The following is a 25,719-nucleotide window of genomic DNA, read 5'->3' on the forward strand; positions in this document are numbered from 1 at the left end:
GTATCATACCAATCCTCCCGTCTCTCTAAATTGCTGAAACTTGGGTAGATGACGTCAGGGGCTTGAAAAAGTGTTGTTTTGTAAGCCTTGACTACCTCAAGGATACTGCATTTTCACACCACTTCATGCTCGGGTGAGAGATGTAGCAATATCATCTGGTGGCACATTCACTCTTTTTTATTTCAATGTTTAAGCTGATTTGGGTGACTGTTCATGCAGCTGTCTTAACTGTACATACAAGTAGATCCATTAAATGCTACATAGTAAATATATGTTATAGTCCTAAACGAACTACAATAACATCAGCAACTGCACATTAGTAGAGCAAGGACTGTTTATCTTTATATAGCCATCATTAGAATAGAGTTTATCTGAGGTAATATCCTATAATCATTTGGTTTGATCCTTCGATGAACAGAGCTTCAGCCAACCATCTCTCCAAGACAATTATAGTGTTTAACATATAAGATAAAGTGTGATAAAATCCAAATCACTTGCCCAAAACAGCTGTATAACAGCATATGACTATTACATGTATTTGTGAGTCCCAGGTGTATATCCAAGCATTAGCACACGTTGTAGCAGTGAAAGACTAATGTATTCTGTACCATGATTGGTCAAAAAGAGAGACTGGTTGGTAAGTGGAGTCATCAATAATTGATTTTATATAAATAAAGCAGTTAAAAAATCCTAAAACGTTTCTCTTAAAATGCAAAAACTAAATCCACAGCAATCTAAAAGTAAACAAATTAATTTTGTGCGAAAAGAATATTAATGCTGTATTCATAAGTTCGCCAAGGAAAGACAGCGCATTATCGCTGACATATTTCGACAAGCTGCCACCAAACTTCTTACAAGACTGTCTGATAAGTTTAGATATTATCAGATATCTGACTGTCTTCTACTTCATTACTGGACGGGTAATAAACCTTGAAACTGAACTTGGATGCTGGAAATGAACCCTGTAACCAAACAAAGAAAAGGTCGCAAGTTTGAACAACCGCCTTAAGTCCACCAGAACACCAGACATTACGAGGTCTCTCACCCTTAACAACCATAGAGTTAATTACATATGTGGACTTATTATGGCTACAAGATACAGAATTCCCACTGATTGAAACTATGTAGGGCCGAACCTTGACTCACGACCACCTCAACTATAGATTTTTAACATCAACGGAAAAAAGAGAAAATATTTGTCTCGACATATGAATTAACTATTACCTATTAACACCAAAGTTTCTTGAAACGCTACAGCTTCATAAGTGAAAGTAAAAATACTAGTCAAAAATAAAACAAAAATGCAACAAAATATATATGAATCAAGTGAATCAAAGCAATCAGGTATAATTTGAGAAAGTTACATACTGTATTTCTATCATTCACTCTACTATTTAACTAGCGCTGCCGAGCCTCTACATCCATATCTTTTTTAAGATAATGTAACACTAAAAACCTCTCTTTAGTGATTACTACTTTATTAATTTAATATTTGCTCCGATAAATAACGACTTCGACTCACAAAACAAATATGGAAATGGATAAAATTCGCGCAAAGAGATTCAACTCTAACATTACATATTCATTGCGACTACTTATAGCAAGTTTTGGAAGACATTTGAGCTCTTTAAAACCATCCGTGCAGTTGTTAAAACTTAGAATGATAAATTGTTACGGCCACCTGATTAAATAATTGTCTGTCTGCTAACAAGCACATCTTGTCCCAGATCATCTTACAACAACTCTCAGGAGTCACAGATCATCTTACAACATCCCTCAAAAGTCACAGATCATCTTACAACATCTCTCAGGAGTCACAGATCATCTTACAACATCTCTCAGGAGTCACAGATTACCTTACAACATTTCTCAGGAGTCACAGATTACCTTACAACATCTCTCAAGAGTCACAGATTATCTTACAACATCTCTCAGGAGTCACAGATCATCTTACAACATCTCTCAGGAGTCACAGATTACCTTACAACAACTCTCAGGAGTCACAGATCATCTTACAACATCTCTCAGGAGTCACAGATTACCTTACAACAACTCTCAGGAGTCACAGATCATCTTACAACATCCCTCAAAAGTCACAGATCATCTTACAACATCTCTCAGGAGTCACAGATCATCTTACAACATCTCTCAGGAGTCACAGATTACCTTACAACATCGCTCAAGAGTCACAGATTATCCTACAACATCTCTCAGGAGACACAGGTTACCTTACAACATCTCTCAGGAGTCACAGATCATCTTACAACATCTCTCAAGAGTCACAGATCATCTTACAACATCTCTCAGGAGTCACAGATCATCTTACAACATCTCTCAAGAGTCACAGATCATCTTACAACATCTCTCAGGAGTCACAGATCATCTTACAACTTCTCTCAAGAGTCACAGATCATCTTACAACATCTCTCAGGAGTCACAGATCATCTTACAACATCTCTCAGGAGTCACAGATCATCTTACAACATCTCTCAGAAGTCACAGATCATCTTACAACATCTCTCAGGAGTCACAGATCATTTTACAACATCTATCAGGAGTCACATATCATCTTAAAACATCTCTCAGGAGTCACAGATCATCTTACAACATCTCTCAAGAGTCACAGATCATCTTACAACATCTCTCAAGAGTCACAGATCATTTTACAAAATCTCTCAGGAGTCACAGATCATCTTACAACATCTCTCAGGAGTCACAGATCATCTTACAACATCTCTCAGGAGTCACAGATCATCTTACAACATCTCTCAGGAGTCACAGATTACCTTACAACATCTCTCAGGAGTCACAGATTACCTTACATCTCTCAAGAGTCACAGATCATCCTACAACATCTCTCAGGAGTCACAGATCATCTTACAACATCTCTCAGGAGTCACAGGTTACCTTACAACATCTCTCAGGAGTCAAAGATCATTTTACAAAATCTCTCAAGAGTCACAGATCATTTTACAACATCTCTCAAGAGTCACAGATCATCTTACAACATCTCTCAAGAGTCACAGATCATTTTACAAAATCTCTCAGGAGTCACAGATCATCTTACAACATCTCTCAGGAGTCACAGATCATCTTACATCTCTCAAGAGTCACAGATCATCTTACAACATCTCTTAGGAGTCACAGATCATCTTACAACATCTCTCAGGATATATATTTCATAAAAACTAGCAAAACTATTGGTATAATGCATAGTTCTAACACAGCCGAATGTATATTACATATCCAAATAATTCGCTCTAGCAACTGCATGCTAACATAATGAATAGGGATGCACATTGTTCATCACACTCGACAGCCTTGGCAGCAGTATTCTCTATTATTACTCACTGGATTCACGACGGTGCAGCCGGAATATTCTTTGGTGTAACCGTAGTAGCTGTCAGCCGCCACGACTAAGCTTGGCAGAGGGTAGAGTGACATGGCGTGGTCATAACTCCAAAACACCGGCATCGTGTTTAGCGGCAGCAGACTCAGACTAGAGGTTGAAACAAGCGTCTTTGTAAACTACAAAATAGTCAGAAGCTGTAGTTAGATTTTGCTGATCGCATGATCTGTGGTGCCAGAGAGCTGGGGAGATGGTTGGCTATAAGGAGTTCTGACCTCATTAGTTCAGAGAAATACAAGAAAAACATCAGAGCTTTTCGACAAGATGCAATCGATTGTTTTTATGAGTTGATATCAGCATGATAAACCAGCCTTGAGTCGATATGACCTCTTCAGAAGCTGCAGTAATTAATGTGCTCAGACAGGTCATGAAGTTGTAGCAAGACTGCAATGTTTTACTGATACAGTTGCATGACAGTGCATGCAGTTGCATGACTGGTATGGTCTTTTGTAGCCTGTCTTGACAAGCTGTTGTTTTTGCATAGTTGTCCCCCCCCGTCGAGCGGCGAGCAACAACAGCTTGTCACAAGACGTACTGCACCTGATGCATCAGCTGCACTTATAGGGAGTTGTTCTCTTCCGTCTACGCGGTTGGGCCGCGATGTTGTCGGTCGCTCCATTGGTAATCATAACGGATTTCACGCAAAAATTTATGAAGAAAAAACCAAGATTACAACGTTTAACCAAAGACCAGTTTCTGTGATAAACTTTAGTAGAACTTAAGAAAATAAACTCAAAATAAAATCCGTAAGAACAAATAAAACTGACTGCTACAAAAATAGAAATAAAACTGACTGAGCGCACAAATAACGACATGTTTAGTCGCTGTTGTTGCCTAAGTTCTCAAATTCTAATAAAATTTACTGCAGAGAGGGGTCGCCAGTTAAACGTTCTTATTTTAATTTTTCTACCTAAATTTTTGTGTGAAATCCGTTATGATTACCAATGGAGCGACCGGAATAACATCACAGCCAAGCCGCATAGACGGAAGAGAACAACTCCTTATAAGTGCAGCTGATGCATCAGGTGCAGTACGTCTTGTGACAAGCTGTGGTTGCTCGCCGCTCGACGGGGGGACAACTACGCAAAAACAACAGCTTGTCAAGACAGGCTAGGTATTTTGTAACATTTCAATCTTTGCTATTTGCTATTACATTCCCAGAATAACTGTATGTAGTTATTACACCTGATGATCCGCCATAGCACACTAGACTGCCAGGGTACTAGTGTATATATATATATACATGTTTCTAGGAAAAATGATGGTCACTAAAGACAAATACAATTCACAATCCAACAAAAAAGCACAATTAAAACCATGTCTATAACGCTTTTGGGATTGTTTGCTAATTTCTAAGGTCTATTTCGAGGTTCTAATTATTTGAACATGCGCACAGAGATGCTTGAAATGTACGTATCTATGGTAACGATAAAATTAGACAAAGATGTATAAATGCTTCAGATACATATATGACAATAATCACACACAAGTTTCTATGGTGAAACATCACAACACTCAACTGACATGCTCTGGCAGGTCGTCAGCAGGTTTGTTCACTCGACACCGGAACATCTTAGGAATGAGGTCTTCCCTGAATACCACTATCTCTTTCGTGCAGTACTGGATCCTACATGGATTTGTGGTGAACTTGGCATTCTTCACCTGCAGATGTTAATTGGTTACATGATGTGATTGCTAGCATAATCTGGTGTGATATAACCATTAACATGAAATGACTACTAGCACGACATGGTGTGATACAACCATTAGTATAATACGACTACTAGCATGTTATGGCTGTTTAGTGTTGATAACCAGTGTATTTGTAAGGAAGGACATACATGAAACCAGAGGCAGCCGTTTTTCATTATAGCCGAGTAGTCAGCGAGCTACCTAGCTATTACCGGCATAAGAAAATAACGGCAAGAGTTCTATTGATGGGTAGATAACTTCCAACCCTGGACTAGGAGTCGGAGAAATACCTGCTTTGTAAAGGCATCCGTGACTGAGGGACACAACGGAGGTCTAGGGTAGACTGAGAGACTGCCCACATCTTCCATCGCAGGTACAAACACAAACATTGTCCTATCCTTCAACTCAGCAATGGATGATATAATTTTCCCAAGGTTCTTAAGGCACCCTGATGGTGTAAAACAGATAAATGGGTCAAAGGTCAATTGTCAATAGTAACTCCTACTCCATATAACACACACAGTTTAAGGAACTCCAGAAAATACAGACTTGAATTTATGAGCAAGCCAAATGGGAAAATGTGAACAGATTATGTAGGAAAATACTGGTGAGAAAGAGATGAATCAGACTAGGTCTGCATGAGGTGTTTAATGTGGACTAAGAACAACTGAAGGAGTGGACTAGGTCTGTCCGATGTGAACCAGGAATAAAGAAAGTAGGCTAGACCTGCTAGAGTTGTAGGAAGATAAACAGTAAGTAGGCGGACCCGGAGGGTGTGCTAAATTATATATATAAAGTCGAACATCGATCAACTGAATGTGTTTGATAAGTTGAAAAAGTCGGAGCGAATCTATGACAGTGGATGAGAGCTATAAACCTATAATACCTGTAAGTGTGGAAGGTGGGTCAGGGTAAACCCGAGGAGAGAGGAAGGGTCCACAAAGTACAAATGCTATGGGAGGCATCGAACTATAGCCTGTGAACAATGTGTATAGCTTATTCATCACATCAGGGCAGTCCAGATGTACATTCGACAAAAATACCTGAAAGTAATCAGAAGATGGGGCTAGGCACTGCGAAGAGCATCTAAATATATGTGAGAACTTGTATAAGCAGGTGTGATTCTCATCCGTAGGCATATGTATGTGTGACACTGAGTTGTATGTACAGGCGTGTGTGACACTGACTTGTATGTATAGGTATGTGTGACACTGGCTTGTATGTACAGGTATGTGTGACACTGACTTGTATGTATAGGTGTGTGTGTCACTGACTTTTATGTATAGGTGTGTGTGTCACTGACTTTTATGTATAGGTGTGTGTGTGTGTGTGTGCGTGTGTGTGTGTGTGTGTGTGTGTCACTGACTTTTATGAAAAGGTGTGTGTGTCACTGACTTTTATGTATAGGTGTGTGTGTGTCACTGACTTTTATGTATAGGTGTGTGTGTCACTGACTTTTATGTATAGGTGTGTGTGTGTGTCACTGACTTTTATGTATAGGTGTGTGTGTCACTGACTTTTATGTATAGGTGTGTGTGTGTGTCACTGACTTTTATGTGTAGGTGTGTGTGTGTGTCACTGACTTTTATGTATAGGTGTGTGTGTGTCACTGACTTTTATGTATAGGTGTGTGTTTCACTGACTTTTATGTATAGGTGTGTGTGTCACTGACTTTTATGTATAGGTGTGTGTGTCACTGACTTTTATGTATAGGTGTGTGTGTCACTGACTTTTATGTATAGGTGTGTGTGTCACTGACTTTTATGTATAGGTGTGTGTGTCACTGACTTGTATGTGTGTGTGCGCGCGCGTGTGTCAAGAGCTTTCAAGAGCTTGTAATCACATTTCCACATATTTTGCACCTAAAACAACACAGCAGAATAAGACATAGTGAATCTTTGATCCCAAATAACTGTAATGTGAATTGTGTTGCAAGTCAACCTTTAACTAAATTTAAGTCAAGATTTGACCTTGACTAATTTGGCAAAATGCACAGATTACCGCTGCCACATTTCTTAAAGCTAACAAACAAGTTTCACAGTCTTCAGGAGGAGAGTTGTTGATGGCTTCACAGATGTTGTACAGGTGAAGATCATCCACACCAGCGAGCCAATAGAGTTAAAGTCAATTTGAGTGACGACATGTTAAATGTGCGCCATGTTGTATTAGAATGATGATTTAGAAGTGCAATTAGACATATCGTACACTGTTAGAGAGGATAAAGGAGGAAGTATTATGGACGGCAAATGATAACATTCAAAGCCATTTTAAAGATGTAGTTGCGTCAAAAAGGTCGATTTAATGCAATTAAGTCCAATAAAAGGCTAAAACAGCAGCTACTATTTGATGCCATTTTTGTCTTTGTAGACTAACCCTGTCCAGAGATATATGTGTTTGAATTAGGCCATCTTTTAAAAAGCTCAGATTCCAGCTTGCAAGCTGGAATTCAAGCTTCATTCGTGACGTAACGAGTGGTACATGTGAAAAGAGTCCACGAGCGATAAATATAAGATCTCTTCTTTAGCCAATCATCAGGACAAAATTTTCATATAAGTCATGTTAAATGTTATCGCTTGTAAAACGAGTTGTCTGTAACGTCAAAGATTCTCGTTGTTAGGGAGATTACTCTATTTCTACCGTTTTCTACCGCATTTTTGGCATCTTTGGCATTTTTAGCTAGTAAATTAGATTTATGCTTAGAATTTATGTTCAGTGTGTAAAAAGTGAGGAAAATCGATTGATCAATGCTCATCTTCAACTCTCAGAAACAAAGCTTCGAATTGTAGGCTTGGCGTATTTATGCTTTTGTTAAACATTTATTCATTTTGAAAATTACACTCGCACTCTATCTAACTCTCAAATTGAAAGCTTTCAGTAGATACGCGTTAGAACTACATATATACAAATGACATTTATTACATTTGTTTTAATGTTGCGGGATGTTTATGTTTACAGGTTCACTAGCGGAGCAGTCGTGTCGGTCTGGAAACTGCCATAAATGGGAAAGAGAGACACGAATGTGTGCTGCACAAACCATAATATGTTTTGTTTGAGTTTGCTGCAGTAGATTGATTTGTCCTATTATGTGAACTGAATGTATGTGAATGCCCACAACTTGGATGGAGGTTTTTAATGAAAACTTTATGCTGCGATGAAATTTTTTTTGCCTTGTAAAAATTATCCCACGACCAAACAAGAGTGAAACGATTGATTGGGAGAATTATGATAAATGCACATGTACACACAACTCCCGAAAAATTATCCGTTAACGGCCGTCACCAAACCCTTGCAACGAAATCCTATCAACAAGAATAACTATTTTTCAGTAAAGTCGTTTAAGTATAATAATGATACAAAACGCATATAAACCTATTTAAATATGTTACCAAGGCTTTGAAAGGTTACCGCAAATTCCTAAAACTAACCCATCTGATCGGATTATACACAAATAGACAGATTTTTTTGGACGAAAGTCGCCACAAAACGCTTGAAAAGCTTGGATTAATAGAAGACCGGAAATTGAAACACCGGGCGACAGAGAATAGAACGATAAAGTCTTGTGCATTTCACGAAAAAAAAACGTGCACTTTTCACCAGTCTATAGCATTGTCGAATTGCCGAAGGTTTTGGCAATTAACATAGGAGTACAGAAATCGTTTCATTCTTGCCGATTTCAATTTTTCCATTTTCAATTTCATTTGCCGACATATTTGAATACTTTCGCATTCTAACTGATGTCCAACGCAGTGTCAGTAAAGCAAATGACGATATTTTTTTAACGTTTCTTATGAGATTATTACAATAATTAATTATAAGTTTGGATGACTACGGAACAATGACTACATAGTACAGATATTCTAAAAATCTATATAAATATCACAACTTCGTGATATTGTTAGCTATGCCGTTTTGAAATGTAAAAAAATTGTGCTATGGTTTTATATTATTACTATGTAAATAATATTGGTTATTCTAATAATATCAGTGCATTTTACTTCTAATATTGGCCAATATTGCATTTCTCTTTTTGCAATTAACATAGGAGTACAGAAATCATTTCATTTTTGCCGATTTCAACTTTTTCATTTTCATTTGCCTACACATTTGAATGCTTTCGCATTCTAACTGATGTCCAACGCAGTGTAAGTACAGCAAATGACGATGATATTATTTTAACGTTTCTTATGAGATTATTACAATAATTAATTATAAGTTTGGATGACTACGGAACAATGACTACATAGTACAGATATTCTAAAAATCTATATAAATATCACAACTTCGTGATATTGTTAGCTATGCCGCTTTGAAATGTAAAAAAATTGTGCTTTGGTTTTATATTATTACTATATAAATAATATTGGTTATTCTAATAATATCAGTGCATTTTACTTCTAATATTGGCCAATATTGCATTTCTCTTTTTGCAGGAGGAGAGATATAAACATATAATATTTTCCTTTTATTATTGCTATTTGCTGTATATAATAACACCCACACCCAGTACATTACAGCTACCATTGCAGTTATCCTATTTGACTGCTTATATTGCAATTCTCAACCATCAGTACCCTTTCTTTTTCCCAATATGACTTTGGTTGTGGGCTGTATGACAGTAGAATTTCTAGAATAATAAAATAATATTCTTGAAGACAATGCAAAACATGATTTGCAGAACATATTGAATACATTATAGCCTTGTTATCATCTGTGCTGAAATCTTCTCTGATAGATAAATTTATGAAGTGTAATCAGCGCTGTGTTGACAGGTACCTTTGCATAGCTTGACTCAATTCCAACGGACTAAATATTAGGTTCAAAAGTTTTTATGCTCCACACTACTAAATGAAAACAGCTGAGTCCACAAACCGCCAACCAGGTGCAAGAATGGTTTTATTAACCCTTTACCAGAGTCGGTGGGTTAATTGATTTCAACAACTTGACTTTTTAGCGTTCACTATTCGGTCAACTCATAAAATCATCTGTTTTGTACTTGAATGAACTAATCGAATGGACCCGTAAAATTTTCCTACGACCAAACACTAGCGAAGCGAGTGTTTGGGAGCTTTATGATAAATGCATGTGCACACAACTTCCGAAAATTATCCGTCAACGGCCGTTACCAAACCCTTGTACTGAAATCCCATCAAAAGATTTAACCCTTTTTGTGTAGTCGTTTAGGTATAATAATGATACAAAACACATATAAACCTATTTATATATGTTACCAAATCTTTGAAAAGTTGAGACAATATCCTAAAACTTACCCATCTGATCGGATAATACATAACTAGACAGATTAATTTGGCCTAAAATTGCTATCAAAACCTGACAAGCCTTTTTTAATCAAAATTAAGACCGGCAAACAAAACGCCAATAAAGCCGTGCGACAGATAGTACAACTATTAAGCCGTGTGCATTTCACAAGAAAAACGGGCACATTTCACCAGTCTAAGGCATTGTTCAATTGCCGAAGGTTTCTGTAATTAACGTAGAAGTACTGAAAGGTAATCATTTCTTTTTTGCCGATTTTATTATTCGATTTAATTGTTCGATTTTACAAGATTATTATAAGATTTAATTATAAGAATAATCATTCGAGTTTACAAGATCGAAGTATATAGTGACCGATGGTGTGCGATATGTTACCGTTATTGTTTTTCTAAAGATTTCGTTGATGACATTATGACTGTGCCCAATATCGCAGTACTGCCAAGCCCTTTTTAACATCTGCAAAATTAGGTAATAGGCCTACATTTTATTATAGATATACATCTATTTTTATGACAACCAACTAAAATCTGTTTAAATTTTTAAATTCAGCATAATTTTTTGGATATAAATTAAGAATTCTAAATAAATATAACAACTTCTTGATATTGGTTGCTATGGCGTTTTGAAATGTAAACAAAATTGCTTACATTTCATTGGTTTTCGTTTCTCAAACTTTAACATCAGTTTTCTCAGAACTATGTTTTCTCACTAATGGCAAACATGCATTCAGTTTATTGACCATAAAGTCTGCTGTAATTAAGCTGAAATCAATTTGTTTTCGCAAAATAACTGAGAATTTTCTCCTTCTGCTAGTGTAGATAACTCTAAGTGTCACACACCCGATTTAACCATGGTTTCTGTGATCATGACCCATTTCTTCATTTTGATCCAGTTTGCAAAAAACTTCCTGACACACGTGAATGCTAATGTTTGCTTTCTGTTACAGATCGCTGTCAAAACCATTCTACATTCAACACAACCAACTTTCAAACTGTGTATATTACACAACAGTTTGCCACTTTACTTCTAATATTGCATTTCTCCTATTGCAGGGGAGAGATATAAACATATAATCTTTTCCTTTCATTATTGATGTTTGTTGTACATAATAACACCCAGTACATTACAGCTACCATTGAAGTTCTCCTATTGCACTGCAGTGCCGTTTGACTGCTAATATTGCATTTCTCAACCATCAGTACCCTTTCTTTTTTCCAATATCACTTTGGTTGTGGGCTGTATGACAGGGGAACTTTTAGTCTACAAATTAATAATTGATAATGACTAGATAACGTAGACTTTAGACTTTTTGGGGCGCAGTTGGTTTCACCATATATTCGAACATATTATTTCCAAAGATAGCGGTGTGCCTATTTTATTTAGTAGCTAGTTTCCAGTGTGCATGAAGCAACTGAGAACTTAGCTGATACAAAGGCCATGATGTAATAAGCTAACTCGGCCTAATTACCGTAGACTGGTAGAATTGGTAGTCGGTACTCAAATGTTTACACAGCATTTAGAGGAAGTTACTATGACAAGCTTTCAATTTCCCTTATTTGAGGCGTTTGAAACATTCATAATAATGTATCTGTAGCTGGATTTAAAATTTTGTTTTAGCTAACATGAGCAAATACAAAATAAAATATATGCCAATAGAGCCGCGTAGGACTAGACTTTTATCGCATTAGCCAATGTGAATACGAGAGATAGAGACAGGTTGTATCACGCGTTACATCATTTTGGGCAAGTCTGGGCATGTTTTTTTTTGGCCTGAGCGTTTTTACCGCGATCAATTTTTTTCGATTTTAATCTTCAAATATCTTGACAATGAGAACACCTAGCACAACAAACAACATATCAACTGATAGACAAAAACAAATACTTTCTTTTAAAATCAACTCAAATTTGACGCAGCCATTGTTTAACTAAGCATACAATGTTCATCATGTCTACTTGACCGACAGAGAGCTCTTAGGTTACGGTATGTAAATACCACCCACCATGAAGGCATCTTGATTCTCCACCTCTTTAGCTTTAAGTGCTTTATTGGCTGCCGCACACGTCGTCAACTCACCACCGAAAAAATTTGTATCTCCAAAATAGGCCCTGTGAAGAGGAAACAAAACTCCAAAATAGGCCCTGTGAAGAGGAAACAAAACTCCAAAATAGGCCCTGTGAAGAGGAAACAAAACTCCAAACTAGGCCCTGTAAAGAGGAAACAAAACTCAAGAATAAAATATACTGAGTTGACTTCCTTGGAAAAGCACAGAAGCCTGGGTCCACAGACTTCATGCTGAAGAAAGCACTCCGCACTTAGCTTTGTTGGCTTGGGAATAGATAAATATTAACACTATTTACACTGGCCCCTCAAAGCAAATCAGAACAGGAGATGCAAAAACAAAAAGTAGTGAAGTGAATTTCGCATAATGAAAGAAAACGCTCTTTTTGCATAACACTGTTTTATAATGTAAATTGGCAAGATGCTGATGTCTGGTATAAGGTGCAGTGGTTTTTTGAGAAAGAAGGAATGTAATGAATAGTCAGATTGGAGATGTGATTTGAGTATTTCAAACAGAAAATATCTAAAAACACACTTAACCCTTAAGTATTAAGGGCATTTAGACACTCGTAGTGATGGTCCACATCAGGTAGCATAACCATAAAGCATAAATTTTGAAAACCCTCTAATTTTACTTTATCAGCTTTCGATACAAAGAGATACCAGCTTGAAGCAGCTAAGACAAAATGGGAAATATACAATTCTGGTCAGAGTGATAGGCATTTTTTGTTTTTCTATCTTTCTGAGCTGAATTAGAGCATGAGTTGATGGTCTAGTCTTTGAGATAATAAAGCCAACAGGGCTTGAGAACTGTAAATGGTTATCTATTTGTATGACATGAAGCTTTACACTGTCGGTATTTTTATGTCCCCGTAGTTTATGGTGATAGAAGGACGGCATACGATTTTCCTGAGGGTAAAATTGCATACCAATTCAATCTCACTCATCGTTCACTATCCTTCCAAACTGACACTTCAGCAGGTGCTACATAAGATAACCTACAAGTGTGGGAATGATGAGCAGTTGGCTGGGTCAGTGTTAACCAGGCCAAATAATAGACACTTGTTAGACAAGCCGGTGTACCTACCTAGTCAGGGAAGCAGTTTCAGGTGGGGGTAAGCTAATGCCCATAACCTTCAGTATCTGATTATCATAGTGACCTTCACATAGCACAAAAGTGTTGTCACATATGAGACCAGGTCTAAATTCTGCCTTGCTCAAGTCAAGTTCCACTTCTGCATTGAAGTCTTCAAGATACCAGGCGCCCTGCAGGTACCAGTTAGTAGCTGTGCAATTGGATGACTAAGTGATGTATAACAGTGGTATATACTCTGGAGCCTTATACATAAAGCTGAGGCTATTTTGAGTATCTTGTACTATGCATCAGATAGCGCTATGGAATGACATACCGGGTATGCACAGTATATATCGATGTGGATTATACGTAGGAGATGACACGTGAGTAAATGGGAGGCCAGACAAAAATACAACCAACACCTCTGTCGACTGGGAGCAGCCGACATCTAAAGTGTGAAGATTTGAAATCGAACAACTTCAGTCATGTTTAATTTTCTTTGCCAGGCACACCTAAAGTTCGCCTTTAACTGAACCACATATTGTTAGCAAATCCAATATTTATGTAATTCTTTAGAGATGATCAACTCCACCATGATTCAAAACACAATGAATGGAATCACAAAACAAGCAGACAGGAAGTAGCTGACAAGACGTTATTCTCCGAGTTCTTCTCAGACCTGTTTAGCCATTCTATAAATTTGAGTCACTTCGGCTGACATATGCACCCTTTATACGCTGTGGTTCAGTCATCATATAATCATGGGTCAACACCCAATATGTCTGTTTTACAGAAAGTTGGAACATGAAGCTATATCACAGGTCATGTAATCCAACTATATAACAGTAGATCACGAGGCATAACTTACATAAAGTACATCTCACATGAAATGAGACGTACTGCTGTAAATGTTAGGTAATAACATAGTGGATGATGTGATATGAAGCTTCCAGCTGTACAATTTTTACATCAGCTTTTTTAATGGCAGGAAGGTTTATTTCTATATATGGGTAAAAACTTCTGGCTACAATAACTTGACAATGTACATTCGGTGCAATAAACAGAAAGTTGACAATTTCTAAGCTAAACAGACACGGTAGATGGAAACTGATTGCTTCTTTATGACTTCAACATCAACAGGAACAACTTCAGTCTAACGGAATACTAGATTAGTGATATTTGCTAGTTCCCCAAATAGTAGCATACTGGATGACTGAGCATAGAGAAGGCTTACCGGCTTCAGTTGTGTGATCATTCCGAAGACTGTGATATTCTCCATAAGTACATTAGAGCCATAGAGAGCTTCCAAAGGTTTCAACTGAAATATAATAACAAGCGATTGAAAGGATGAGATATCCTTGCATTTTCTTTTCCGTACTCTTTATCAAAACTGAAAAATAGATACGCTTGAAGGTAACTATGCTTATTGTTTTCTTGTCATCACTGAACGACTTATAACCATAAAATCATGAAATAATAACAATCTGAGTGAGGTAAAACATTACAGCAAAAAAGCAAAACCAAAGGTTTTTTAAAATTAGTAACATATTTAATATAACGATGAACGTGTACTGTATAACAATTTCTGAGCGTTTTTTACTCCAACTCCACGCCATCTGCTTCAGTAGGCCTACTCTAGCATTATATGAATGAATATAATAGCTACTCAATACACGGCACTTCTAGGAGATCAAATACGCATGTCCAATTTAATAACTTCAACTCTTGTCGGTGCCTCAGACAAGATTACTAGAAGAACAGACAGACTACTTACGAAAAGAACAACAGATACATGTCAGTGCCTGGTAATTTACCCACAGAGATATACGATAGAGAGCAATAGTGACTGCAATATCTCCTGAATGTCTAAGTCTAGGCAGGAGTGTAGAGTGTAGACCCTTCTCAAACTATTCAATGTGCTTGGAACTGAGCTAGAGATGGACCACTGTGCTAACGGTAAATCATGTGATGAGGAAAAACCTTGAATTTGTGTGTTGTATCTGTGCCAGCAGATGATTTGTTTGAGAAAAGAGGACTTCTGAGGATACGCTGGTAGAGAGTGTTGTAACGGTTCCGGTAGTGGTTGGAGTATTCATCGCAGTTTTCTGGAAACAGAGTTGCCTCCTCCCTACAATATCACAGTTAACCAGTCTTCATACTCGAGCGTAGAATGACATAAAGGCTTAGTAATATTGTTTCCACTCTGCAAAATAGTTGAACTAGTAAAATATAGGAAACGTTATATCCCAATTTAGGGTGAAGCCGCTGAAACGTGACATTTAGCATGAAATTTGGGGATGATTTCAAAATAAAACCGACCTCAAAAAATTAGTCCCTGATCAATAGGGGTGATACATGAGTGAGTGATATCAATTGGCAATCAATATAAATGGGTATTACGAATTTTTACAGAAACATCAAGATTCCAAATCTTACTTCCTTCTTGGATTCAACATCCTCTAGATTTTAATGTTAGTCTAATTATTAATCATTGCTTTTACTCAGGATGAGACACAAGTCTATAGCCCTTATTCAGGATGAGACACAAGTTTATAGCCCTTACTCAGTACGAGACACAAGTCTATAGCTTTTACTCAGTACGAGACACAAGTCTATAGCCCTTACTCAGGATGAGACACAAGTCTATAGCTCTTACTCAGTATGAGACACAAGTCTATAGGTGCAACTTTTAGCTGAACATAAATTATGAGATAAGATGAAAACGCTACATTTACTTTAAATATAGTCATCTAACATGGTTTTCAGTTCATGTTGCTTCATGACCTAATGTAGTATGTGTCATGCTTTGCTTATATAAACATAGGATGACGGCTCAAAGTACAAGTTCATGCTCAACAGACCAGCCTCTATGGCTTTAGTAGGTGAAGGTCATGTTCCTGTATATGAAAATAAAAGACAATTCCAAAAGAAGCCCCCGTGTCATATTTTAGAGTTGAACCTAATACATGCTCAGTCTTATTTTCGTGGAGCCACAAGCCAACGTTGTCAGGGAACCATAAGAACTAAGCATTCTCTTTCCGGAGACTGAAGTAGCACCTGACTGTTCGAGTCACTGCCTCTCAGTAAATCCGTACACATTAATTGCTATATAAATTCATAGACTAGTTGAATGTATAGAAGACATTGATAAACCTGGTAAATTTCTGACGAGACTTATCATAGACATATCGAGGAATCTCAAAAGCACCAATTATATCCAACAACTTGACAGAGCCATCCTTTCCGTGTCCTGTCACTTCCAACACAGCTTGCTCGCACTGCTGCCTGGTTATCTGACCAACATCAACTGTAAAATTATAGTCATGACTTTGCCATAAGACAGAACTGTGGTCACCTTTCATTGATACGCTGAAGGTGACAAAAACTGCTTGACGTGACACTTTAGGTAACAGAAACTGCTTCATGTGACACTTTAGGCAACAGAAACTGCTTGATGTGACACTTTAGGCAACAGAAACTGCTTGATGTGACACTTTAGGTAACATAAACTGCTTTATGTGACACTTTAGGAAACAGAAACTGCTTGATGTGACACTTTAGGCAACAGAAACTGCTTGATGTGACACTTTAGGCAACAGAAACTGCTTGATGTGACACTTTAGGAAACAAAAACTGCTTGATGTGACACTTTAGGAAACAGAAACTGCTTGACGTGACACTTTAGGAAACAGAAACCGCTTGATGTGACACTTTAGGTAACATAAACTGCTTCATGTGACACTTTATAGGTAGATAAAATGAGCACATATTTAGTTTCACAATTTTATTTTTGTATATATTTCAAAATGGCAAAACCAATGACAGAATTACAATACATTAAATAGATACTTTAGTACTGCTTGATGAGCACCAGTTGTCCTCACTTCTTGGATTACTTTTGAGCTATATAAAATGAATAAAGTATTAAAGTGACTCTCATCAGTAACTAATCTCATTGCAAATGTGAATGTAAAAAAAACTTTGTGCAATTTCATTAAAATTTGAGATCATTCAGAAAATAATGAGGATGTTTAATTTTATGCTAAAATATAGCGTTGTCCTTATTGTCACATTAAAGCTTTCAGATGTCTAAAGCTGCATTGGCACAAAACGTCAGCCATGACTTGATAACAAAACTTGAAAGTAAAGGTTTCGTGCGATGTAATCATTCACTGCTGATTTAAATGGCCCATTGATAATATAATCATACAATTAGTATTCATAAATAATGTAAGTCTATAACCATTATCAAATGTTGTATAATTGATTAAGGTGTCTTTTCCAGAGTAGGCCAGAGATAATTCACCAAATTTGAGCTCTATTTCAATAACTATCAAAAATTGTAAATTTTTAGCAGCCATTATGTATCATATTCGAAGCCGACTATGATGCAAACTATATACACATACTCTTTTGTTTAGCGAGGCTGCTCCAGATCTGTTCTATTGCCAAATCCCGCTCTGCCTGGGCCAAATCCACAAGAACTTCGACTAGGTACTTCAGCGATTCACTGTTAAAAACAACACCAGCTAGTTACAGTTCTACAATATGCATAAGTACCCAAGGAGACAGACTTATAGCTAACAACATATTTTTGTGCAATTATACGATGTAGCTCTTATACTAAAGACCATGATGTCATGAAACATCTTTACAAAAGACATCTGAAATCCATATCTATTCATTTAGAAGTACCATATGGTTAGTCATTTGGTGGCCTGTTCAGTATGAAGATGGAGACATTTTCCAAGGTTCTGATCAAGACGTGACAGAAGAAATTTCCAAACATGCTGTACAATAATCTTTGAAGGACTGCTAGAGAATATCATCAACTAAAACTGTCACCTATATATAAATCTCAGTGTTTGTCTTTTTGTTAAATCCTGTGTCTATTTATAGCAATTAAAATCTAGCAATGAAAAATCCGTGCAACACTATTTGATCTCGGGACCTCCAGATCTAGAGGTGGCGCACTTAACCAAAAAGCTACACATTAACTTTACGCTACACTTGACCATTGCTACTTATACTTATTCACTGATGCTCAGATGGATCAAGGTTGTGTACTGTTAGCTTTAATGAACTATATTAGGTACTGAAAGATATAATTAAGTAGAATTCGCAGCCAACAGCTCATGGCAGACATTAAATGAAAAAACATCAAGAAGATGGTTAATGTAAGACAGACATATTGTGCATGTGAGAACACCTTGTGATTAGTTCTCCAAGTGTAGTGTAGCAATGAAAGTGGAATCTCCAAACAAAATCCTTCAGCAAAGATATTGAGTGACATAAATTTGAAAACCTTCAAACTCATGTTCCTGTTGGTGGCCTTTTAATATATTACGCAAAAAAAACAAATTCTTATAGTCGAGCATTTCTGTATCTTCAATGAATTTCTACTAGTAAATTTCACAACTATGGAGATGCCATTAGTGTTCGTGTACATATATTTTGGGGAGAAATGTATAATGCCAACATCATTATATGAACTTATCAGAGACAGAATAATCGTTGGTGTAGATGATGAGTAACTCAGCTAAAAATTAAAGGCTAAAGCAGATGTCATAACGACTAATGCAATCCAAAACAGTCACAAGTACTGAGTTGCTGTTAAACAAGCAAGAACTATTATTTGTCCTACTACTACAGGGGTGGTGAAAAACATGATTAAGTAAGGCTGTTTAAAAAATTATCTATGAGCTAGATCATCACCATACAAATTTATTGAGTAAACATGTGGGTGTGTGCGCGTTTGTGTGCGTATCTCTAGGGGTTGTATATTACAACACCAAGTAAGTGTATAGTGTTGATAGTAATGCAGATGAATATGCCAAGTTTCATCATAAGGTTTTGGATGTATTTCCAGATCTAGGGAAAATTAATTTCACACAAATCTATTTATATTCGTTGGTGTTTGTATTTCATACAATTAGTGCAGCATTGAAGGGTGAACTGCCTTACATTGAACCGCACCTGACTTATATACTTCTCTGGTTGTGATTATATAATAAAGCTAACACCACGAGTAGGGCATAGTAAGTAGTGGTGAGCAGTGCCTGTAGCAGGGTTTGCTATTTCCTTTGAGTAAAGGTTTACTAATCTGGTCTTCAATGTATTTTTTCTTGATTTTCGTAGCCCTTTTTGAGCTTTGGTAAACAATTGTTAATCAAATGGGTCTCCAATTCGTCGAAATCGATGGTAGAGCCATCGATTTCAACGGATTTCGACTTTCTTTGTTTGACAACAAGTTTTTGACACTCTTTGTTGAACCAAGATGGTTTGCTGAGGGGCGATCGACTATTGCCCTATCTATCGACTATTATAGAAAATCTCAATGTTTTTTTATCCTTTGAGATATTGTTTGTTGTTTTAGGTGATCTCACTGTCAAGATATTTGAAGATTAAACCAACAAAAATTGATTGCAGTAAACATGCTAAAAAAAGAGATGCCCAGAATTGCCCATAATAATGTATATAATGTAATGAGACAGCCTGTCTTTATCTCTCGTATTCACATCGACATTTACGATAAAAGTCTAGTCCTACGTGGCTCTATTGGCATATATTTTATTTTGAAGTCGCTCATGATTGCTAAAATAAAATTTTAAATCTAGCTACATATACATTATAATAAATGTCTCAAATGCCTCAAATAAGGGTAATTAAAAGTTTGTTATACTAGTTTCCTCTAAATGCTATGTAAACATCTGAGCACCGACTATGATTCTGCCAGTCTACGGTAATTGGGCCATTAAGTTGACTTATTTCATCGCGGCTTTTGTATCAGCGAAGTTCGCAGTTGCTACCCACACCAGAAACTAGTCACTAGATAAAATAAGCAAGCCGCATCTTTGAAAAGAATATGTTCGAATATGTGACGAAACCAACCGCATCCCTAAAAAGTCATGTATAGTCAATGTTAGCTATTAAACTGGAAGCATTGGTAAAATTCTGCTGTTCGTCAATAAAACGATTTGACGCAGCATGCGTGATCGAGTAATTCAGCAAATTTTCTAACGACAGGAATCTTCGATATCATGGACAATGCGTTTTACTAGCGATAACATTTATTATGACCTTTATAAAAATTTTGTGCCAATGATCGGCTAAGGAAGAGATAATATATTTATCGCTTACGGACTTGAATCGCTTGAGCTTATCGATTGAATCTGAGTGTTTCAAAAATGATCTCATTCAAACGTTTTTATCTCTGGACAGGGCTAGTCTACAAAGACAAAAATGACATCAAATTGTAGCTGATGTTTTAGCCTTATATTGGTCTTAATTTCATTTGAATGGCTTCAATGGTGCAATCACATCATTAACAGCATTTTATAGATTTGTGGGAAACAATGTCCACATTTCATCAATGTTTGTCATTTCTGAGAGATGGTGTTTCATTTTTTCAAGGACTGATTGAAACTCATCAAAGCTACTCTGCAAAAGAGTTTAACAACTTTCCTGAGCGTCATGTTTGGTGAGAGGTTTGTGTCAATCTCAGCAGTTACTATGGAGTGACCATGTAAACCGGGATAGATGACATCGTGTGTGAGTATCATTTTTGGTTAATTTGAGCAGATTAGGTCCAGGGTGTTTCCATGTATGTTGTTTAACAAATTGCTGAAGATTATTTTGGGCTGAAATGTCAATAAACTCTCTATACATGTGCTGATCTTGCGAGAAAGGTTTGACTGTGTTGTAATGTCAGTCAAAACCAGGTAGATTCATATTTCACACCAACATGATACGGTCCTTTGGGAAATTGTTTTTGTAAGTTTTCTAATGTCATATTAAGAGATGACAGGTCATTAGCTTTTGGAAGTCGGTAGCGGCATCCTATTAGCAGTCTTGAATTCTCACAAAGGCTATTTCTATGTCGTTTGTGCTATTTGGCATTATCTGTTCGCTTGCAAGTGATTTATTGATGGCTATCAGTACTCCTCTACATGAATATTTCTGTCTTTTCTATAAAAAAGATTTATTGTTATAATCATAAATTTGGTGAATTTGAAAAGAGTTGTCAATGTGTGTTTCAGTTGTATACTATGTCATAATTAAGTCTCAGTAGATAATTGTTTGTTTTGCCTTTTAGTGATATGGTGCTAGATAAGTATATATGTTTAATCTAGTGTGTCGGTTTTCTGACTTTTTGACATTTGGCCGAATTTGTTCAGATACTGCCATGTTCAACTCTTCATTAGTTTGGATTTTTCATGTTTTTGATACGGTACTGCATGTTTTTTTCTTGTTTTTATCGATTTATTTATTTTGTATTAACATATATTGTTGATCCCTAACTTCCTTACTTCCATCGTGATTTGAATGGAATTTATTAATCAATTGGAATGATTTGAAACCCAAAGAAATATTTGTATAGCAGTAGTTCAGTAAAACTTCTAGGTTTTATCACCAGTGAGCAGAGTGGGCATTCAGGTCCAACTTGTATACAGAAGATTTTTGAGGTTGCCTAATTAGGTCCAAAAAGATTAATTAGTAGGCTATACTTCATCATAGGCATAACAGCTATCTTAAAGAATCATACCTGTTTAAGGCAAACCCGTAAAGTTTGCTACTTTTCAAAATACTAATACGCAATTTGGCAAGACTAGAGGCCATTACGTGGCTTTAATAAATTCTCAACTTTGATAAAAAACAAAGCATAAATGAATTAGAAGAGCATTGCAGAGGCGTACGATGATGTTTTAGCGCGGAAAATAGCACATGCTCTCTTGTTGATTAGCCTTGGCATCCTATCCATTGTTAGGGTTCTTATTTTACGCATGAAAGTTGTGCATTGTTTTATGCAACAATTGATTTGCTAAGTATAGTTGAAATTTTAATAAGTTGTATACTTTTTGTGGTCGTTATTAGGTATCTATTAATTGTTATTATTAAAACTATTTCCCGTTGTTTTTATTAAGTTATAATATTTTGGTAAGGTGCAATGATATACAGCCCCCAAGAATAGGCGACGGCTATCATATGGGCGGGGTTTAATGACCGTTCTCTGTTAGGGGGCTGTATATCATTGGTAAGGTGTACATCGATTGGAAAATATCTTACTGCATTTTTTGAAATTTGAATAGAATTGTTTTGTTTTTTGGTTTTAAAAATTGTTTATTAAATAACATTAAATAAAACTTATGCATTCCTATGTACTTGAGTTTGCTTCAAATTGTTGATATGCTATCAAACCTTAACTAGGTTCTGCTTAATAAGCGATGAAAGATTCATCGGTGTCTGAACTTTGTCTACGACAAGCCTAATATAAAATCGTTGCTTACGAACTCAGGCAACCGGAATTGAAATGCGAGTCCAATCAAAACTGCTTATTTAATGTCGCGAGTAGTCGCGATTGAGTTTCTCAGTGATGTTTCTAACAATTCTTGATGATTATGAAAAAAGAGTTTGAATGTTGTTGATCTATACGCCGTGACTATGCATTAATTTTAATGATTACAGATTTAAATATATTTTTTTATATTGTCTAAATAGCACACGCAACAATATAGCCCTTGTTACTACATATTTACTGTATAATTAAACGATTTAAAAAGTGTGGTTTCAATATTCAAGTTTATGTGTAAACAGGAAGGTGGGAACGTAGAACAAAGAAAACCCAGGGAAAATATTTTTTCTCTAGTTGTTTAGTTTGAATATTTGCGCATTATTCAAATTTTAGTTATTTTAACCACGTTCTTGATGGGTTACCAATGATTATTTTGTGTTACCGCTGGTACAGTTTCTTGTCAAAATTTGGTTTATTCGTAGCCATAAAATGTCATTGATAGTACTAGGCTATGCATATCTATTGTTGAATTTGACACTTTATAATTTTACCAGTTTCATTTTGTCAAGATTTCACACTCAATACTTATTCACAAAGTCGCAGGGATTAATGCTGTGATCTATAAAATTGTAATTGTAAGCCTTTGAATGTCTGTAGGTAGGCGTATGGGTACTTCCATTTGCAAGAAGGGGTGCTATAAGCAATGCAATTTGTAGCTTGTTACAATTTGAAGTGTTATGGTCTGAATTTAGTTAGATGCAAAGGTGATTTGCTTCAAATAAGTTTTAGACTGTTTCTACAGATGATCAGAGCTTTTGCTCTGTGTTAAGTTCGACTCTTGCCAGTGCAGTCAATATTAAACAGGCTCATATTTTAATGCATTTTCTTTGTTTTACATTGACTATCACTTTTTCTGACCTTTACACATGAAGGCAAGGCGTTTGATTTTATGGTGGTAGAAAATTATGCTTTTGTTTGATTCTCTGAGTTTACAACCTTTTATATAGGCTATTGGTTTATCTTGTGTTTTATCATTGCTATTTGGTAGCGGCTCCACAATAGTAGGTCTACTCTTAGGCATAAATATCGTAAACAGTAGAGAGAGATGTTATTTTTCCTCTTTTTGCAATTGTAGTTTTTGTTTCAATATGAGCAGCATCAATAATTTTGTAGATGTCTGAATATTGGGTGTCTCAAGGTCGACGTATGTGCACGTACTGCAAATGCTGGACTGCTGATAACAAAGCTTCCATAAACTTTCATGAACAAGGCAAGAATCATAAAGAGAATGTTAAAAAAAAACTTGATGAGCTGCGAAAAAAAGGAATCGAGGAAGCTCGAAAGAAGGAAAATGAGATTTCTGATCTGGCCAAGATTGAAAAAGCTGCAATGGAAAGTTTTAAGAAAGATGTGGCAAATAATAAAAACATGTCAAATGCATATGGAACTGTACCACCAATCAGTACTAAAACCACTACTAGCAGTGCTAGCTCTAGTGATTCACCACCATCCTCATCAGTCAAAGCTAGAAAGAAAAGCACCAAAGAAAAGACTTCAGATACTAGCCAAAACATTAGTTTACCAGAAAACTGGGAAACTGCATACACAGATGAAGGGTATCTCTATTACTGGAATTCTGTAACAAATGAAACAAGTTGGTATTCACCCGGTTCAGATTCGCAGGATACTGCTGCCAACAAGTCTAAATCAAAGTCTCAGGCTTCAAATGAAATGGTTAAATCATCAAAGACACAAGATCTCACCACAGGTTATGGCCAGTGGGAGACAATTGCCGTGGAACCAACTGAGACAGTCACTGACTATGACCTACCAACTGACAGCAAAAACATAGAAGTTGTTCCAGAGGATATTCCACTTCCGAGTGCTAAGGAGGAGCCAATTGTAGCAGAAAACGCGGAGCCGAAGGCTAAGTTCAAAGAGAAAAAAGTTTCTCTGGGTGAAACATCAAAAACTAATGAGCCAGTGGCATTTAAGAAGCCTAAAATGGCCAAAAAAAGACAAGCAAGGGCTGCTTTTGATGAGGATTGATGACAAGTTGTGGAGCTGAAGTTTTCTTATGTTCTCAGTAATGTTTGTACCGTCTGCCAATTGCATTGTGTTCAACTTGTATAGGTGTTACCCTCGATAACAATAGTTTAGCAACACATTGTATTTTTTAATTGCAGTAAGTGTTGAAACCTTCAATGTAATATGTACCAGATTTTGATAATAATTCTTTGTACTGTTTAAGGAAATGTGGCAATACCAGACGCTATATTTAAGGTACTATGATAGCTAGACTAAAATGCTTACCTTGAGTGAGCTTTGTCATAACGCGTTTCACATCCATTTACTTGGAATATGCTGTAATGTTATTGTTTCAAGCTGGTTTCCTTCTGTCAGTTCTATTTTCACTCATTTGTTTTAACGTTAAAATGTCTTTGCATTGTTGCAATAAGAAGGCTTTTGTAATAACATGAAATCAAGTTTTTTATTATTGAAGCGACTAAAGCGGTGATGATAATGTTGACATGGTTAACTTGGCAAGGTACACACATATGCTTGACCTTCAATGACCTTTAGGTTTGATGCGTTACATTTAACAACGTTGAGCATTTATCCGGGGTGCTGATGAGCTTACCTAAAAGAATGTCTACTAATGACTAAGCCCTGCCTAATAAAACATCTATTTTTAACAAGCTATAAAATGATCTACCCGAGTATGATTTCATGTACATGATTGAATGCAAAGACAGGTGGATGCCCATGCAAAGGCTTGAATACTTTGAATATGTGTGAATAAGGTAGGCGAAATTTGAATCTTCGATTGTATCCTGTACCCAATGAATGAATCGGAGAAACAGACCTATGAATATGCGGTAACTAGAGCATGAACCATCACTTGCTAGAGACTTGCG

At 36.5% G+C, this 25,719-nt stretch overlaps 2 protein-coding genes across 2 annotated transcripts; one reads left to right on the forward strand and one right to left on the reverse strand.

Annotated features, from left to right (window-relative positions):
- Nucleotides 1–458: 458 nt before the first annotated feature.
- Nucleotides 459–22,151, reverse strand: LOC137399763 (DNA polymerase epsilon subunit 2-like). The gene is made up of 12 exons (XM_068085982.1): nt 22,055–22,151; nt 17,919–18,019; nt 16,663–16,816; nt 15,490–15,637; nt 14,744–14,827; nt 13,522–13,700; nt 12,376–12,481; nt 5,988–6,144; nt 5,392–5,549; nt 4,934–5,071; nt 3,352–3,528; nt 459–962 (listed from the first exon to the last, which is right to left on the reverse strand). The coding sequence occupies exons 1-12, from the start codon at nt 22,126–22,128 to the stop codon at nt 873–875; spliced, it is 1,566 nt and encodes a 521-aa protein (XP_067942083.1). The 5' UTR covers nt 22,129–22,151; the 3' UTR covers nt 459–872.
- A 1,608-nt stretch (nt 22,152–23,759) lies between these two features.
- LOC137399784 (WW domain-binding protein 4-like) lies at nt 23,760–25,283 on the forward strand. Its single transcript, XM_068086011.1, has one exon. The coding sequence runs from the start codon at nt 23,975–23,977 to the stop codon at nt 24,848–24,850; it is 876 nt and encodes a 291-aa protein (XP_067942112.1). The 5' UTR covers nt 23,760–23,974; the 3' UTR covers nt 24,851–25,283.
- Nucleotides 25,284–25,719: the final 436 nt, after the last annotated feature.

The sequence above is a fragment of the Watersipora subatra genome, chromosome 7, assembly GCF_963576615.1.
Source record: "Watersipora subatra chromosome 7, tzWatSuba1.1, whole genome shotgun sequence".
Taxonomy (NCBI): domain Eukaryota; kingdom Metazoa; phylum Bryozoa; class Gymnolaemata; order Cheilostomatida; family Watersiporidae; genus Watersipora; species Watersipora subatra.

Excerpts from the sequence above, each read along its gene's own strand:
- LOC137399763 (XM_068085982.1), bottom strand. The coding sequence starts at position 22,128 with ATGGCCTCTAGTCTTGCCAAATTGCGTATTAGTATTTTGAAAAGTAGC. Across the intron at positions 14,828-15,489 it reads ATACAACACACAAATTCAAG|TTGAAACCTTTGGAAGCTCT; the intron begins GTTTTTCCTCAT and ends ATTATATTTCAG. Across the intron at positions 963-3,351 it reads GCTGCACCGTCGTGAATCCA|GGTTCATTTCCAGCATCCAA; the intron begins GTGAGTAATAAT and ends GTTTGGTTACAG.
- LOC137399784 (XM_068086011.1), top strand. The coding sequence starts at position 23,975 with ATGTCTGAATATTGGGTGTCTCAAGGTCGACGTATGTGCACGTACTGC.